General features: G+C 45.7%; 1 protein-coding gene across 1 annotated transcript in view; it reads right to left on the reverse strand.

Annotated features, from left to right (window-relative positions):
* LOC143989031 (squalene synthase-like) overlaps positions 1–15,557 on the reverse strand; it is a 65,720-nt gene that overhangs the window by 47,300 nt on the left and 2,863 nt on the right. Inside the window, exons 2-3 of the mRNA XM_077489032.1 lie at positions 14,975–15,073; positions 332–429 (exon numbers count right to left, since the gene is read on the reverse strand). Of these exons, the coding sequence (XP_077345158.1) occupies positions 332–429; positions 14,975–15,073 (197 nt within the window). The remainder of the gene's footprint in view (positions 1–331; positions 430–14,974; positions 15,074–15,557) is intronic.

Genomic DNA, 15,557 nt, shown 5'->3' on the forward strand with positions numbered 1-15,557 from the left:
AGGCGGTCGCTCTCTCTAGGCGATCTCCTGGGACACGTGACAGGTCCCATGAGATCGCCTGTCCACTCCAGCAGCACAGCGGGACTCGCGCATGTGCTGTGCGTGCCCGACCGTGAAGCCGAAAGCTGTCACAGCCGGGTGCCCAGAGTGGCAATGGAGGCGCCAGCGGAGAGGAAGGGGAGAGGAGCGACCCTCCATTCGGCCTCATTGCTGGACCATGGAATAGGTAAGTGTCTGTTTATTAAAAGTCAGCAACTACACTTTTTGTAGCTGCTGACTTTTAATAAACATAAAAAGCCTGGAACTCCACTTTAACAGACAATACACTCACCGAAGATCCCCTTCCAAGGCCTGGGTGACTGGTGAGTAGCTCCTGCCTGTCTCATTCAAGTATTTGTAGCAGGTCTGTAGGCTCTCACTCATGGGATCCTGTTGGAAAAGAGAATGGATGGAACATACAAAGCAATTGTACACATCCTTCTATGAGCAGCCCGCTCTCCCGCACCCTGATGACTGACAGTAATGACCACTGATTCTGAACTTGCACCGCCGCTTGCGTGCTCCCACTGTGATTGGACACAGCAGGAGCTTATCAGTGGGTCCGATGGACCCGATGTCAGCCGCGACCCGACAATCATTCCCAACAGAGGCAGAATGGCGGTCTACCTATGTAAACAAGGTAGATCACTGTTCTGTTAGTAGTGAAGGACAGAGATCCTGTGTTTCTGCTAAGCACGAACACGGATCTCTGTCTTCCACAGTTAAAGCACCCCACACAGTTATCAAGCACTCTCTAGGAACACATTTAACCCTTTGATCGCCCCTGATGTTAACCCCTTAACTGCCAGTGTCATTAGTACAGTGACAGTGCATATTGTTTAGCACTAATCACTGTATAGGTGTCACTGGTCCCCAAAAAAGTATCAAAAGTGTCCTTTAGTGTTTGATTTGTTCAGCGCAATGTTGCAGTCATGCTATAAGTCGCTGATCGCCGCCATTAATAATAAAAAATAAATAAATAAAAGTTTGCTATAACTTTTGCGCAAACCAATCAATATATACGCTTTTGGGATTTTTTATTTCCAAAAATTTTTATAAAATTTTCAAAGAAATTGGTACAAACAATTCTGTGATGGATTGTTGACAATTCAATACAGCAACATTTTCTAATCAGGCACAATTAGATATACACAAATTAAAGGATCATAGTCTATACATGAGCTCTTGTAACATCGCTCTCGATATTCTATAACTTTACTAACGCGAGTAACAGTGTACAACAAAGAATAGCAGGTGAGTAGTAATCATTTTTTTGTGAAATTGAGCAATCTGTGTACCACAGGTACTGAGTGGTAGGTGTCACCAGACTGCCCAACGTATGGGTCTGGTTTTCTTAGGAGGAAAGGGGGGCTGAACTTACTAAGATGGTGGGTGAAGAGTTAGCCGAGTGGTGTGGCAAAAATATGGAGGTAAGATGGTGGGCGAATGTTGTGTATGGAGAAGAGGGATGGGGGGAGACGGGGTAAGGGAGAAGGGTACCTTTCCCCCGGTTCATTTCAGGGTCGAGGGTTCTGCATGGAAATGTCCATGATTTGAGAGAATTCTGTGGAATTCATAAAGTTTATCCAGCATGCCCAGGTTCTCTAATATTTGGAAGGTGTCCCTTTGGCATGGTGTATGAGCTCCTTCATTACTGCAATAGTCTTGATGCAGTTAACCCAGTCGACTAGTGACGGAAGGGACTGTGTGTGCCAAAGAGTAAGTATACACATTTTTGCTGTGTTAATAAGGTAGAGTGTCAGTGATCGGTTGTATGCGGTGTGCGACAGAGATGTACGATGTAAGAGATATTGGGCTGGGCAGTAGTCTAGCGTGTAAGTCATGATTAGGGATGAGCCGAACACCCCCCGGTTTGGTTCGCACCAGAACCTTTGAATGGACCTAAAATTCGTATGAACTTTAGAACCCTATTAAAGTCTAGGGGACTTGAACGTTCGAAAACAAAAGGGCTAATTTTAAAGGCTAATATGCAAGATATGCAACAGAACAACACCAGCAATAAGGGGTATTTTCAGGTGTATACTGTGCAGGATACTATAGAAGTTTTCCCCTTAAAAAAGGCGGGAATTTTTAGGCATAGACTGTGACACCAATTATGGCTTATTGAAAATATATAAAAATTACTTTTATTTAAACATAGAAAAAGAGAACAAGTTCTATATATACATGCATTTACAGAAGGAGAAAAGAAAACATTACTTTCTCCATATAATCATATTCATAAAACCAAATAAATGTTTTATACTTATTTTTCCGGAAACATACTCTTATCACATTGTATATAAGCACTTTCGGAAAATGTACAGACAGTAGAACAAAATTGAGCAGAATAAATATTGTGCGTCCAATGTAACCTACGCGTTACGGAGTCATACGCTCCTTCTTCAGGGATGATTCATTTTTGCACATTTAATTTGAAAAAAAGTAGAATCTACAAAACATAAGAAAAAGATATATATACATGCGTACAATTCTTCAATGAAAGAGGAGGGGAAAAAAAAACACGCACCACCTATACGTTCTTCGCCCCAAGACGTAGATATGGGCCCAAAGGGGGGTCAACTCACTGGATGAAAACCTGGACCGCAGTGATAGGTTAACTGTGGGGGAGGAGATGTGAGAGTAGAATAGATGCATGAAAATTTCACATGCCTAAATTCAAATAAATGTTACATATATTTACCCTCCCAATTGGCTCCCATCATTGTCCTTACAAAAAGAGGACACCCTTGAAAAAGGAAATTATATATAGAAAGCTATATCGTAATGACAATCCCGTAAACCCATAATATCAAGGTACCTTTCGCTGATCTTGTACCGGAAGCGTCTTTTAAGATGGTTTCATATGTCCAAACATGACTGAGGTTATCATGCTCAGAACATGTAATTTTGGAGGAAATTCCCCAAATGTATTGTTCACAGACTTCGGTGCACAAAGCAGTCTGTTTACATACTTTGGTAGTATAAAACTTGCACTCGCCGCAGCGCCTAAGTGGTCAAAGAGTTTCTAGCACTGTATAGAGGATTACACCTGGGGCATACACATCAAGTCCAGCCTAAGGAAAGGATATTACATCCATTAGTTCCCCTTCATTATCAAACAGAAACGCATACAAAGCGGCGTGAAAAATAGATTTGTTACCTTCAGCTGTATCTCTAGTAAGTCGCCTCCTCGTTGACCATTGCGGACTGAACACAGACCGCTCATGGTCCATTAATATATCCCACAACCCCGCCTTCTTACCTCCCCTTACAGGTGAAGTTGGTATCACTCACCTGTATAGCCTATCACATCTAAGGGCGGTCCCCCGGGTGCGCGGCGCATGGCGTCGCCCCGTGCCCACATCCAAAATGGCACCGTGGGAGGAGTGACGTCATGCGTCATGTTCCCACTGACACGCATGCGCAGATCGTTCCTTGTACCCTACAGATGGACAACGAGTGGTGTTGAATAGACTGGCGGCTGCGCACTCATGTCAGATGTGTCAATACATTCAACTAATACGTCCGCCCAAGGTGTCTACAGGGCGGACGTAAACAAAACCCATGAGGGAGAAAGAAACAGGAGGGTAGGGTGATGTAACACCCATCTCATCGCTGTTCAAAAAGTGAACAGAACTGCGAAAAGAAAGGCCACCAGGACGGAACAGTACCTGCCAATTGAAATCAATCAAAGACAGTGTCATCCCACCCATGGTGGCCTGTGCGTGCCAGGATCCCATCCAAAGCAGACCCCCATGATATGAAGAAGAAGGGGACCCTTCTCGTCGAAGGGAGAAGAGAAATACGGGTGGAGAAGACAGACAAACAAACAAACAAACAAAAAAAAAAGGGGAGATTATTGTATCTTCATATATCTACTTCTCCATACCCCCTGATACGAAGCCTTCCAAGAAGGGTCTATAGATTACCGCCTCATTTAGGCCGGGGAAGGTTGTGGCTTGTAATTGAAAGATCCATTTTAATTCTCTTTGCAGCAAAGCCTTATTCCAAACCCCCCTCTTTTATTGGGGTGCACTCTATCTAAGACCATAAATCTAACCCTGGGAAAGGTACCTCCATGCAGTGAGATAACATGCCTTCCCAGGGGTAGATCAGGAATAGCTTTTTTCATGCTCCATATATGCTTAGATATCCGTGATCGCAATTCCAATTTGGTTTTTCCTATATAGAAACAATTACACTCACATAGAAGTAGATATATCACTCCTTTCGTCTTACAATTGGCGAAATGTATCATTTTCAGGGATTTTCTATTGGGCAATACACACATGGGTCCCACCTGCAGATATTTACAAAAGGTGCAGCCCCCACAATATTTACAAAAGGTGCAGCCCCCACATGTATATGTTCCCTTGACTGTACACGGATCTTTCCGATTTTCCCCTTTGAACTCGCTTTGAATAATCTTGTCCCTTATTGCCGTTGCGCGTCTAAAGGTGATTGGTGGTTTGTTTGGTACAAATCTCCCCAGATTTGGATCCATGTGTAGAAGATGCCAATATTTTTCTATAATATTGCGTATTTTATTATGCTGATTTGAGTATGACAGTATGATTCTACTCACACTCTCGTTATCTCCACGTTTGTCAGCCTTCTGTTTCTGAGAATACAGAAGTTCATACCTTGTTTTTTCCAAGGCTTTTTTGTATGCCTTCTTGAGAGAAGTCCTGGAGTATCCTCTCTCCAGAAGGCGGATTTGTAGGTCTTTGGCTTCAGCCTGAAAACTTTTTTCGTCTGAACAATTTCTCCTAGTCCTCAAATATTGACTAAAAGGTATAGATGCTATAAGAGACTTCGGATGGAAACTCGATGCGTGCAGGATCAAATTTCCTGCTGTGGGCTTTCTGAAGAGACACGTCTGGATGGCATTGCCCTCACCCCGGAGGACCTTGACATCCAGAAATGTTATCTCGTCAGGATGGTGAGACATAGTGAACATAAGATTGAAATGATTTCTATTCAACCTTGCCAAGAAGTCGGGAAGGATCTCTATCGGCCCGTCCCAGATCATAAAAACGTCATCAATATATCTGACCCACATCCAGATGTGGTCAGTATATAGCGTCATTCGTACATATGAACAATAAATTTGGGGAATCTCCTCCAAAATTACATGTTCTGAGCATGATAACCTCAGTCGTGTTTGGACATATGAAATCATCTTAAAAGACGCTTCCGGTACAAGATCAGCGAAAGGTACCTTGATATTATCGGTTTAGGGGATTGTCATTACAATATAGCTTTCTATATATAATTTCCTTTTTCAAGGGTGTCCTCTTTTTGTAAGGACAATGATGGGAGCCAATTGGGAGGGTAAATGCATACAAAACTCTCCATAGCTATAATGTGTTGCAGTAAAATATATGTAACATTTATTTGAATTTAGGCATGTGAAATTTTCATGCATCTATTCTACTATACTCTACTATACTATATTCTATATATACTCTCACATCTCCTCCCCCACAGTTAACCTATCACTGCGGTCCTGGTTTTCATCCAGTGAGTTGACCCCCCTTTGGGCCCATATCTACGTCTTGGGGCGAAGAACGTATAGGTGGTGCGTGTTTTTTTTTTCCCCTCCTCTTTCATTGAAGAATTGTACGCATGTATATATATCTTTTTCTTATGTTTTGTAGATTCTACTTTTTTTCAAATTAAATGTGCAAAAATGAATCATCCCTGAAGAAGGAGTGTATGACTCCGTAACGCGTAGGTTACATTGGACGCACAATATTTATTCTGCTCAATTTTGTTCTACTGTCTGTACATTTTCCGAATGTGCTTATATACAATGTGATAAGAGTATGTTTCCGGAAAAATAAGTATAAAACATTTATTTGGTTTTATGAATATGATTATATGGAGGAAGTAATGTTTTCTTTTCTTCTTCTGTAAATGCATGTATATATAGAACTTGTTCTCTTTTTCTATGTTTAAATAAAAGTAATTTTTATATATTTTCAATAAGCCATAATTGGTGTCACAGTCTATGCCTAAAAAGTCCCGCCTTTTTTAAGGGGAAAACTTCTATAGTATTCTATTTTGGGATGTTGGCTATTAACAAGCGGACTTCAATACATACCTCGTAAAATTCTGATTTTTATACTGTGCAGGAGGCACACAACACCCGCTTTAACTGCTGTAGATGCCTGTATTACAGAAACAGAACAACACCAGCAATAAGGGGTAGCTTCAGGTGTATACTGTGCAGGAGGCACACAACACCCGCTTTAACTGCTGCAGATGCCTGTATTACAGAAAAAGAACAACACCAGCAATAAGGGGTAGCTTCAGGTGTATACTGTGCAGGAGGCACACAACATCCACTGTAACAGCATTAGGTTCCCAAGCAAAAAGACACTGTGCCTGCCTATCTTGCTCTTTCCCTGCACGCCAACACACTACACAAGGCCGCCGCACTTGCGGCCTTATATAGTGTGGGGTGTGTACTAAACCCTCTGAGCTATAATTGGCCACAGGCATCCTGCCTGTGGCCAATTATGGCTCTCCTCGCTGCCGGCGATGTGATTGGCCAAGCATGCGGGGTCAGAGTGCATGCTTGTCCAATCATGAGCCAGCAATGCGCTGCGATGGCGTAGTGCATTGTGGGCCTTTCGTGTCACACTAATTTGGTGTGAACGGTCCACAAAGTTCTGAATTCGCCGAACAGGCGAACGGCCCGTGTTCGAGTCGAACATGCATTCGAGTCAAACACGAGCTTATCCCTAGTCATGATACTGGCGATTAGGGATGAGCCGAACACCCCCCGGTTCGGATCACACCAGAACTTTCGAGCGGACCCCAAATTCGTACGAACTTTAGAACCCTATTGAAGTCTATGGGACTCGAACGTTCGAAATTAAAAGTGCTAATTTTAACGGCTAATATGCAAGATGCTGTCCTAAAAAGGGTTTGGGGACCTGGCTCCTGCCCCAGGGGACATGGGTCAATGCCTAAAATGTTTTTAAAAATGGCAGTTTTGGCGGGAGCACTGATTTTAATGACGATTAAAGTGAAAAAAAAGTGAAATATTCCTTTAAATATCGTGCCTGGGGGGTGTCTGTAGTATGCCTGTGAAGTGCCACGTGGTTCCCGTGTTTAGAACAGTCCCTGCACAAAAATGACATTTAACGGAAATAACATAATTTAAAACTGCTTGCGGTTTTAATGTTATATCTGGTTCCTGCAATATGGTTGAAAATCATTGAGAAAAATGGCATGGGTAGCCCTCCCTGCCCATTACCAGCCTATTTGGGTCTTGTACGCATATTAAGGGGAACCCCGTACCCATATTAAAAAAAGGAAATGTGTGTGGCCCCCAGGCCCTATATACTCAGAACAGCAGTATACAGGCGGTGCAAACAAGACAGGGACTGTGTAGGTTTGTTGTGTTAAGTTGAATCTGTTTGTGATTTTCAACTGGTACATTTTTAAAGTGTAGCTCCAGTCAAAAAAACTATTTTTAAGCTTTTTGGAAAACATAGGGAAGGGTTATCACCCCTGTATAATTAGTTTTGTCATCCATCTTTTTTCATATCACTTGCTGTTGTCTCCTTCCGTTTGCAAGTAGGAGATGTTTGTAAGTTGGATGTTTGAAAGTAGGGGCCTGCCCTATATGCTCTGCAGAAATGGCGGAACAAGGTGTTGGTTTTGCCACAACATTGTAAGCCCTCAAAGTGACTCTTGGTGGGCGCTGAAGTGCCCTGCTGTGAACGATTATATCAAGAATTGTAATTACATGCCATTGTTGAACAGTGGTAGAAAAATTGACCTTTGGTGGTTGTGGTGTTGGTGCCACAACACTATAAATCCTCACAGTTACTCTTGGTGGGCACAGGAACGGGCCCTCCTGTGAAATATTATATCAAGAATTGTAATTACATGTCCCTGTTAAACAGGGGCAGAAAAATTGGGCCTTAGGCACTGGTGCTGGTGCCACGACACTGCAACCTCTCCCATATACTCTAGTTTTAGTGCAGGAATTAGCCCTGCTGCAAAGCATTGCATCAAAAATTGTAATTAAACGCCCCTGTTAAACAGGGGCAGAAAAATTGGGCCTTAGGCACTGGTGCTGGTGCCACGACACTGCAACCTCTCCCATATACTCTAGTTTTAGTGCAGGAATTAGCCCTGCTGCAAAGCATTGCATCAAAAATTGTAATTAAACGCCCCTGTTAAACAGGGGCAGAAAAATTGGGCCTTAGGCACTGGAGCTGGTGCCACGACACTGCAACCTCTCCCATATACTCTAGTTTTAGTGCAGGAATGAGCCCTGCTGCAAAGCTTTGCATCAAAAATTGTAATTAAACGCCCCTGTTAAACAGGGGCAGAAAAATTGGGCCTTAGGCACTGGTGCTGGTGCCACGACACTGCAACCTCTCCCATATACTCTAGTTTTAGTGCAGGAATTAGCCCTGCTGCAAAGCATTGCATCAAAAATTGTAATTAAACGCTCCTGTTAAACAGGGGCAGAAAAATTGGGCTGATGGCATCACCCAGAACCAAAAATGTTCTTCCAACATATCAGCGGAGGAGGAAGAGGATAGACAATCAACATAACAGGACAGTCACTCAGCATCAGCATAGGCAGTCTTGAAGGGATGTGATATTTCAAAAAAAAATATTACATCAGCTTCAGGTGCTTGGTAGCTGTGGGTGATCCAAGACTGATTCATCTTGATGAAGGTCAGTCAATTAACTGATTCGGTGGACAGGCGCACCCTGTGATCGGTAACAAAGCCACCAGCAGCACTGAAGGTGCGTTCCGAAAGAACGCTGGATGCAGGACAGGCCAGTAGCTCAATTGCATACTGTGCAAGCTCTGGCCAGTGATCCATCCTCAAGACCCAGTAAGCCAGAGGATTTTTGGTGAGAAAGGTGTCCAAGTCTGACCTTGCCCCTAGGTATTCCTGCACCATGTAAATCAGGCGCTGGCGATGGTTGCTGGAACCGATCATACCTTGGGGCTGCGGACTAAAAAATTGTCTGAAAGCATCGGTCAGACGGCCACCTTCTCCACCGCTCCTTCTGACCGATGCCTCAGCAACATGTTGTCCAGGACCAGGAGTTTGTAACCTCCCAGTCTCTGGGAACGAGTTGCACAGACCTTTCTGCAAGGCCTTCCGGAGATGTCTCATCCTCTGCTCCCTCTGCGATGGCAAGTTAAGGTCGGCAACCTTACCCTTGTACCGTGGAGAGTGGCCAGCCAGTAATAGTCCCTCTCCTTGATCCTAAGAATACGAGGATCCTTCCGCAGGCTTTGCAGGATCAGGATCAGGGAGGCCATGCAGCGTAGGTTAGCTGAGGCATTCGGTCTGGAGTCCTCTGGGTCACTAAGGACAACATGATCCGCAGCTACCTCCTCCCAGCCATGTACAAGTCCACGGGTTTCTTGGGACTGTAAATCATCCCTACAAGACTGCCGCTGCTGCTGATGCTGAGTGCCAGCCTCCACCTCCATGCTGACACAATCATCCTCCTCCTCCTCCTCCTCCTCCTCCTCATCCTCTTCCTGTGTGATGGGTGGCACAGCAGGAACACTGTCTGGATAAAGGGGGCCTTGAGAGGCAAGGAAGTCCTCCTCTTCTTGCCTCTGTTCTGCCTCAAGTGCCCTGTCCATTATTCCACGCAGCGTATGCTCCAAGAGGTGGACAAGAGGTACAGTGTCACTGATGCATGCACTGTCACTGCTCACCATCCTTGTGGCCTCCTCAAACGGTGACAGGACAGTGCATGCATCCCTGATCATCACTGGCTTGGTGAGAAAAAACCCTGACCCTGTCCTGGTGCTGTAGTCGCATAGGTACTCATTGATGGCCCTCTGCTGCGTGTGCAGCCACTGCAGCATGGCCAACATTGAGTTCCACCTGGTGGGCATGTCACATATAAGGCGGTTCTTGGGCAAGTTCAACTCCTTTTGGAGCTCAGCCAGCCGAGCACAGGCGTTAAATGATCGGCGGAAATGCACACAGACTTTCCTGGCCTGCTTCAGGACATCCTGTAAGCCCGGGTACCTGCCCAAGAACCGCTGCACCACCAGGTTAAGGACGTGAGCTACACAGGGCACAATGGTCAGTTGTCCCTGTCGGAGGGCGGAGAGGAGGTTGGTGCCATTGTCGCAAACCACCATTCCTGGCTTAAGCTGGCGTGGCATCAACCACCTCTCGGCCTGCCCCTGCAGAGCTGACAAAACATCTGCCCCAGTGTGGCTCCTGTCCCCCAAACAAACCAGCGCAAGCACGGCATGGCATAGTTTTGCCTGCGTACTTGCGTAGCCCCTGGAACGCCTACGGAGCACCGCTAGTTCTGAGGACAGAGCACTGGAAGAGGCCATGGAGGAAGAAGAAGAGGAGGGGATGTAGGAGAGAGGTGTGTCACAACCAATAGTAGCATTTTGGAGGCGTGGTGGCGGAACAACCTCCAACACTACTGCACCTTGTCCTGCATCATTCCCAGCTGCCAGAAGAGTGACCCAATGGGCCGTGAAAGACAGGTAACGTCCCTGTCCATGCCTGCTGGACCATGAGTCAGCAGTAATATGCACCTTACCACTGACCGCCCTGTCCAGCGAGGCAAAGACATTGCCTTCCACATGCCGGTAGAGAGCCGGAATCGCCTTCCGTGAGAAAAAGTGGCGTTTGGGGACCTGCCACTGAGGAACCGCACATTGTACAAACTCACGGAAGGGGGCCGAGTCTACCAACTTAAAAGGCAGCAGTTGAAGTGCTAGCAATTTAGCCAAGCTAGCATTCAACTGCTGGGCATGTGGATGGCTGGGAGTGAACTTCTTTCGCCGGTCCAGCAGCTGGGACAGGGACAATTGCCTGCTATAATCGGACGTGGGTGTACTGCTAGCAGAGTGCCCGGAAGCACTTGGCTGTGACACACCTAATTCTACACCTTCATTCCTCTCAGAGCAGGTTTCAGAGAGGACTGAAGGTCTAGTGGGGTTGGAGATCCCAGCTGATGAGGAGCAAGGAGAGGTCCGCTTTGTTCTTTGGTGTGGGTCTTTGAGGTACGCTTGCCAACGAGCTACATGGCAGGTCAACATATGTCTGGTCAAGCATGTGGTGCCCAAGCGGCTGATGTTTTGGCCACGCGAGATACGCTTGAGACATATGTTGCAAATAGCAGCAGTGCGATCTGATGCACTCGTCTCAAAAAAGGCCCACACCAAAGAACTTTTAGAATAACGCGCAGAGGCAGTGCCCTGCACAGGCGGAGCTCTGCGGTGTGATTCAGTCGGTGTGCTGCCCCTAAGCTGGCCCCCGGAGGGCATCCTGCCTCATTGGACATGCGCCTCCTCCTCCTCTCTCCTACCAGCCACCCACGTGGAGTCAGTGTCCTCATCATCCCCTCCCTCTTCATCGCTGGAGCAAACCTAGCAGTATGCTGCAGCTTGTGGAACATGACTGCCAGATTGCTGTCCTTCTTGAGCATCCCCTCTCTCTGCATTCACGCTACTGCCTTCCTCTAGCTGAGTATCATCATCAGAGCCTACAAAACACTGGGCATCCTCCTGGAGCATGTACCCAACACTGTGCTCAAAGAGTTCAGGAGACTCCTCAGGAGGACGTGGTGGGTCTAGAGAAGGAGTCACTTATGATGACATTGAGAGGAGGGAAGATGATGCGTTGGCAGCTGCTTTGCTAGTACCCTGAGACTGGGTGAGAGAGGATGAGGAGAATGAAGAGGGCTTGGTCATCCACTCTACCAAGTCATTGGCATGTTGCGGCTCAACATGTCCAGCTGCCGAAAAGAAGGACAAGCGTGTCCCATGGCCACGTGCTGATGATGACGATGCACCGCGTCCATGACCAGCACTGTTGTCTCTAGACACAGAGCCTGCTTGCCCTCTTTTATCGGCTCGCGTCTGTCTGCCTCTCCTTGCTGGCCTTCCAGATATGGTAATGGCCTGAAGGGAGTTGGGAAAACCAGCAATTGGGCAGTGTATATTGTGCTGGAGGCACAAACAACTTCCACTAACTCCTGCAGATGGCAGATGGCTCAAATAGAGAAGAGCTATGTAGGTGGATATAGCGGTGTATACTGGGTTCAGAGCACGCAGACAGCACGCACAATCTCCTACCGCTGACTGCAAGCTCTATTTAAAACGAGCAAGATAGTTTGCTATATAGGTGGATATAGCGGTGTATACTGGGTTCAGAGCACGCAGACAGCACGCACAAGCTCCTACCGCTGACTGCAAGCTCTATTTAAAACGAGCAAGATAGTTTGCTATATAGGTGGATATAGCGGTGTATACTGGGTTCAGAGCACGCAGACAGCACGCAAAAGCTCCTACCGCTGACTGCAAGCTCTATTTAAAACGAGCAAGATAGTTTGCTATATAGGTGGATATAGCGGTGTATACTGGGTTCAGAGCACGCAGACAGCACGCACAAGCTCCTACCGCTGACTGCAAGCTCTATTTAAAACGAGCAAGATAGTTTGCTATATAGGTGGATATAGCGGTGGATACTGGGTTCAGAGCACGCAGACAGCACGCACAAGCTCCTACCGGTGACTGCAAGCTCTATTTAAAACGAGCAAGATAGTTTGCTATATAGGTAGATATAGCGGTGTATACTGGGTTCAGAGCACACAGACAGCACGCACAATCTCCTACCGCTGACTGCAAGCTCTATTTAAAACGAACAAGATACTGTATTTTCTGGCGTATAAGACTACCTTTTACACTTAAAAAGAATGCCCAAAAATCGGGGGTCGTCTTATACGCCGGGTATACAATGCTGCCCGATGGATGTCAGCCCCCAAATGTCTGCTAATACTGTATGTGGCTTCAGCTACAAACAGTATACGCCGTTGAGCCAATACCGGCGAGCGATGTATTCTATTAATGAACATAGAGTAGCCTGCTCGGATTGGCTTTGAGAGAGAGAGAGAGGCAAGGGCTGATAATGCTACAGCCTCTGCCAATCCAAGCAGGCGTTGTATTCATTAAATAATACACCGCTTACCATACTTCCCTGGGTAAATCCATTCACTGATCTCCTACTACTATACATCCTGCTGTTTGCCTTTGAGGTCCCAGGCACCCAAGAGGGACAGGTAAATTTGGGACATATGACAGGGGGTTATTAAATGCATTTTGGTGGACAATTCCCATAGAATGTAACCCAAAAGTGGTATAGGTTTGGTTAGTGAAAAATTCGACTTTCCAGAGTTGTGGCATTCCACAGATCTGTTTGTGTTATTATTGTTTGATTTACTTTATGACATATCACAGCATGGCGGATGAGTAGTTGGCATTCTTGCTTTGTGTTTTTTAATGGTTTTAATGTTTTTTTTTTTAAATGGTGTTGCCTCAGAAGGGGGGTAGTCTTATACCGCGAGTATTGCCCAAAACCTATGTTTTCACTTGAAAAATAGGGGGTCGTCTTATACGCCCAGTCGTCTTATACGCCGGCAAATACGGTAGTTTGCTATATAGGTGGATATAGCGGTGTATACTGAGTTCAGAGCACGCAGACAGCACGCACAAGCTCCTATCGCTGACTGCAAGCTCTATTTAAAACGAGCAAGATAGTTTGCTATATAGGTGGATATAGCGGTGTATACTGGGTTCAGAGCACGCAGACAGCACGCACAAGCTCCTAACACTGACTGCAAGCTCTATTATAAAAGATAGATATATCGCTAGCTATATAGGTGAATATAGCGGTGTATACTGCGGTCAGGGCACGCAGACAACAACCACTACAGAAGAGCAAGAACGAAAAATCGTCCGATAACGATCGGTGTATACTGTGTTGAAGGTACACAGAACACCCACTAACTGCTACAGACGCCAACACACTACACAAGGCCGCCGCGCTGGTGGCCTTATATAGTGTGGGGCGTGTACTACACAGCCTGAGCTATGATTGGCCACAGGCATCCTGCCTGTGGCCAATCATGGCTCTCCTCGCTGCCGGCGCTGTGATTGGCCAAGCATGCGGGGTCACAGTGCATGCTTGGCCAATCATGAGCCAGCAATGCACTGCGCCATCGCAGTGCATTGTGGGCCGTGAGCGCCACACGAATTTGGCACGAACGGCCCATAATGTTCGTAATTCGCCGAACGGGCGAACAGCCGATGTTCGAGTCAAACATATGTTCGACTCGAACATGAAGCTCATCCCTACTGGAGATGCGTTGGTGGACCTCCTTCCAAAAAGGCAGGACCACCATATATGGATAAAAGAGCCTTTCTCTATGTTACAGAGCCATGGTGGGACAGAGTGAGAGAGACGGTGGGACAGAATTTGTTCATTAAATCTGGGTTTCGATACCACTTGGAATATATCTTAAAACCATTTTCCTGGGCTGAGACGTTGGCAGAGCCTTTATGTGGATGTAGGTGAGGATGTGTTCCCACGCCTCCAATGGTAGGTCTATGGAAAGCCCCTGTTCCCAGCGTTGGCTGGCCTTGTTTAGTTTAGGGTTGATGTTGGTGAAGGCTGTAAAGTGTAAAGGCTTTTTGGGAATTTTTTTTTACCAAAAATATGTAGTAGAATACACATTGACTTACATTTATTAAGAAATTCGATTTTTTCATTTTTTTTTTATTGGATGTGTTTTATAGCAGAAAGTAAAAAATATATATATTTTTTTCAAAATTGTCGGTCTTTGTTTGTTTATAGCGCAAAAAATAAAAACCGCAGAGGTGCTCAAATACCACCAAAAGAAAGCTCTATTTGTGGGGAAATAAGAACATCAATTTATCTGGGTACAGCGTTGCACCACTGCGCAATTGTCAGTTAAAATAACGCAGTGCCGCATCGCAAAAAATGGCCTGGTCATGAAGGGGGGTAAATCTTCTGGAGCTAAAGTGGTTAAAGTGTTACTAAACCCACAACAGTAAAATCAGTCTGTATATGCATAAGAGCAAGCTTGTTATACTCACTGTGGAGCCTAAGACGTTAATTCCCTGCGTCGTGTATAAAGGTTGTGTAATCCTGTATCCAGAGATCCTCCTCTTCTTCCACTGACTCCAGACCATTTCCTGATAGAACAAAGCATTAGGGGACAGGCTGAACATGCTCAGTTTGGTGTGTATTGCTAGAGAGATTGTTTTTTTTTCTTGGGATGGTGCATGTGATCAGCGCAGGGCCAATCAGCACTATCCAGACTCCTTCTACAAGCTTACAGTCCTGCACTGTACATGAGTGCACAGCAGATACAGAAGGAAAGTGCCAGTGTTTCCTTTAAGCCAGTGTTTCTCAACTCCAGTCCTCAAGGCGCCCCAACAGTTCATGTTTTGTTTTTTACCATTATTATGCACGGGTGATTTGATCAGTTTCACTGCCTTAGTAATTACCACAGCCGTTTCATCTGAGGGAAATCCTGAAAAAATAACCTGTTGGGGGCACCTTGAGGACTGGAGTTGAGAAACACTGCTTTAAGCTAGTGCATTGTTGGTTCACTTAGCTTTTCCTTCGATTTCCCTTCTAAATGTTTTTTTTCTTTGTTTTCTTTGTTCGAATTTC

The sequence above is a fragment of the Lithobates pipiens genome, unplaced genomic scaffold (assembly GCF_037356315.1).
Source record: "Lithobates pipiens isolate NorthernLeopardFrog02 unplaced genomic scaffold, aLitPip1_a1.2 Scaffold_18, whole genome shotgun sequence".
In the NCBI taxonomy this organism is placed as follows: Eukaryota; Metazoa; Chordata; class Amphibia; order Anura; family Ranidae; genus Lithobates; species Lithobates pipiens.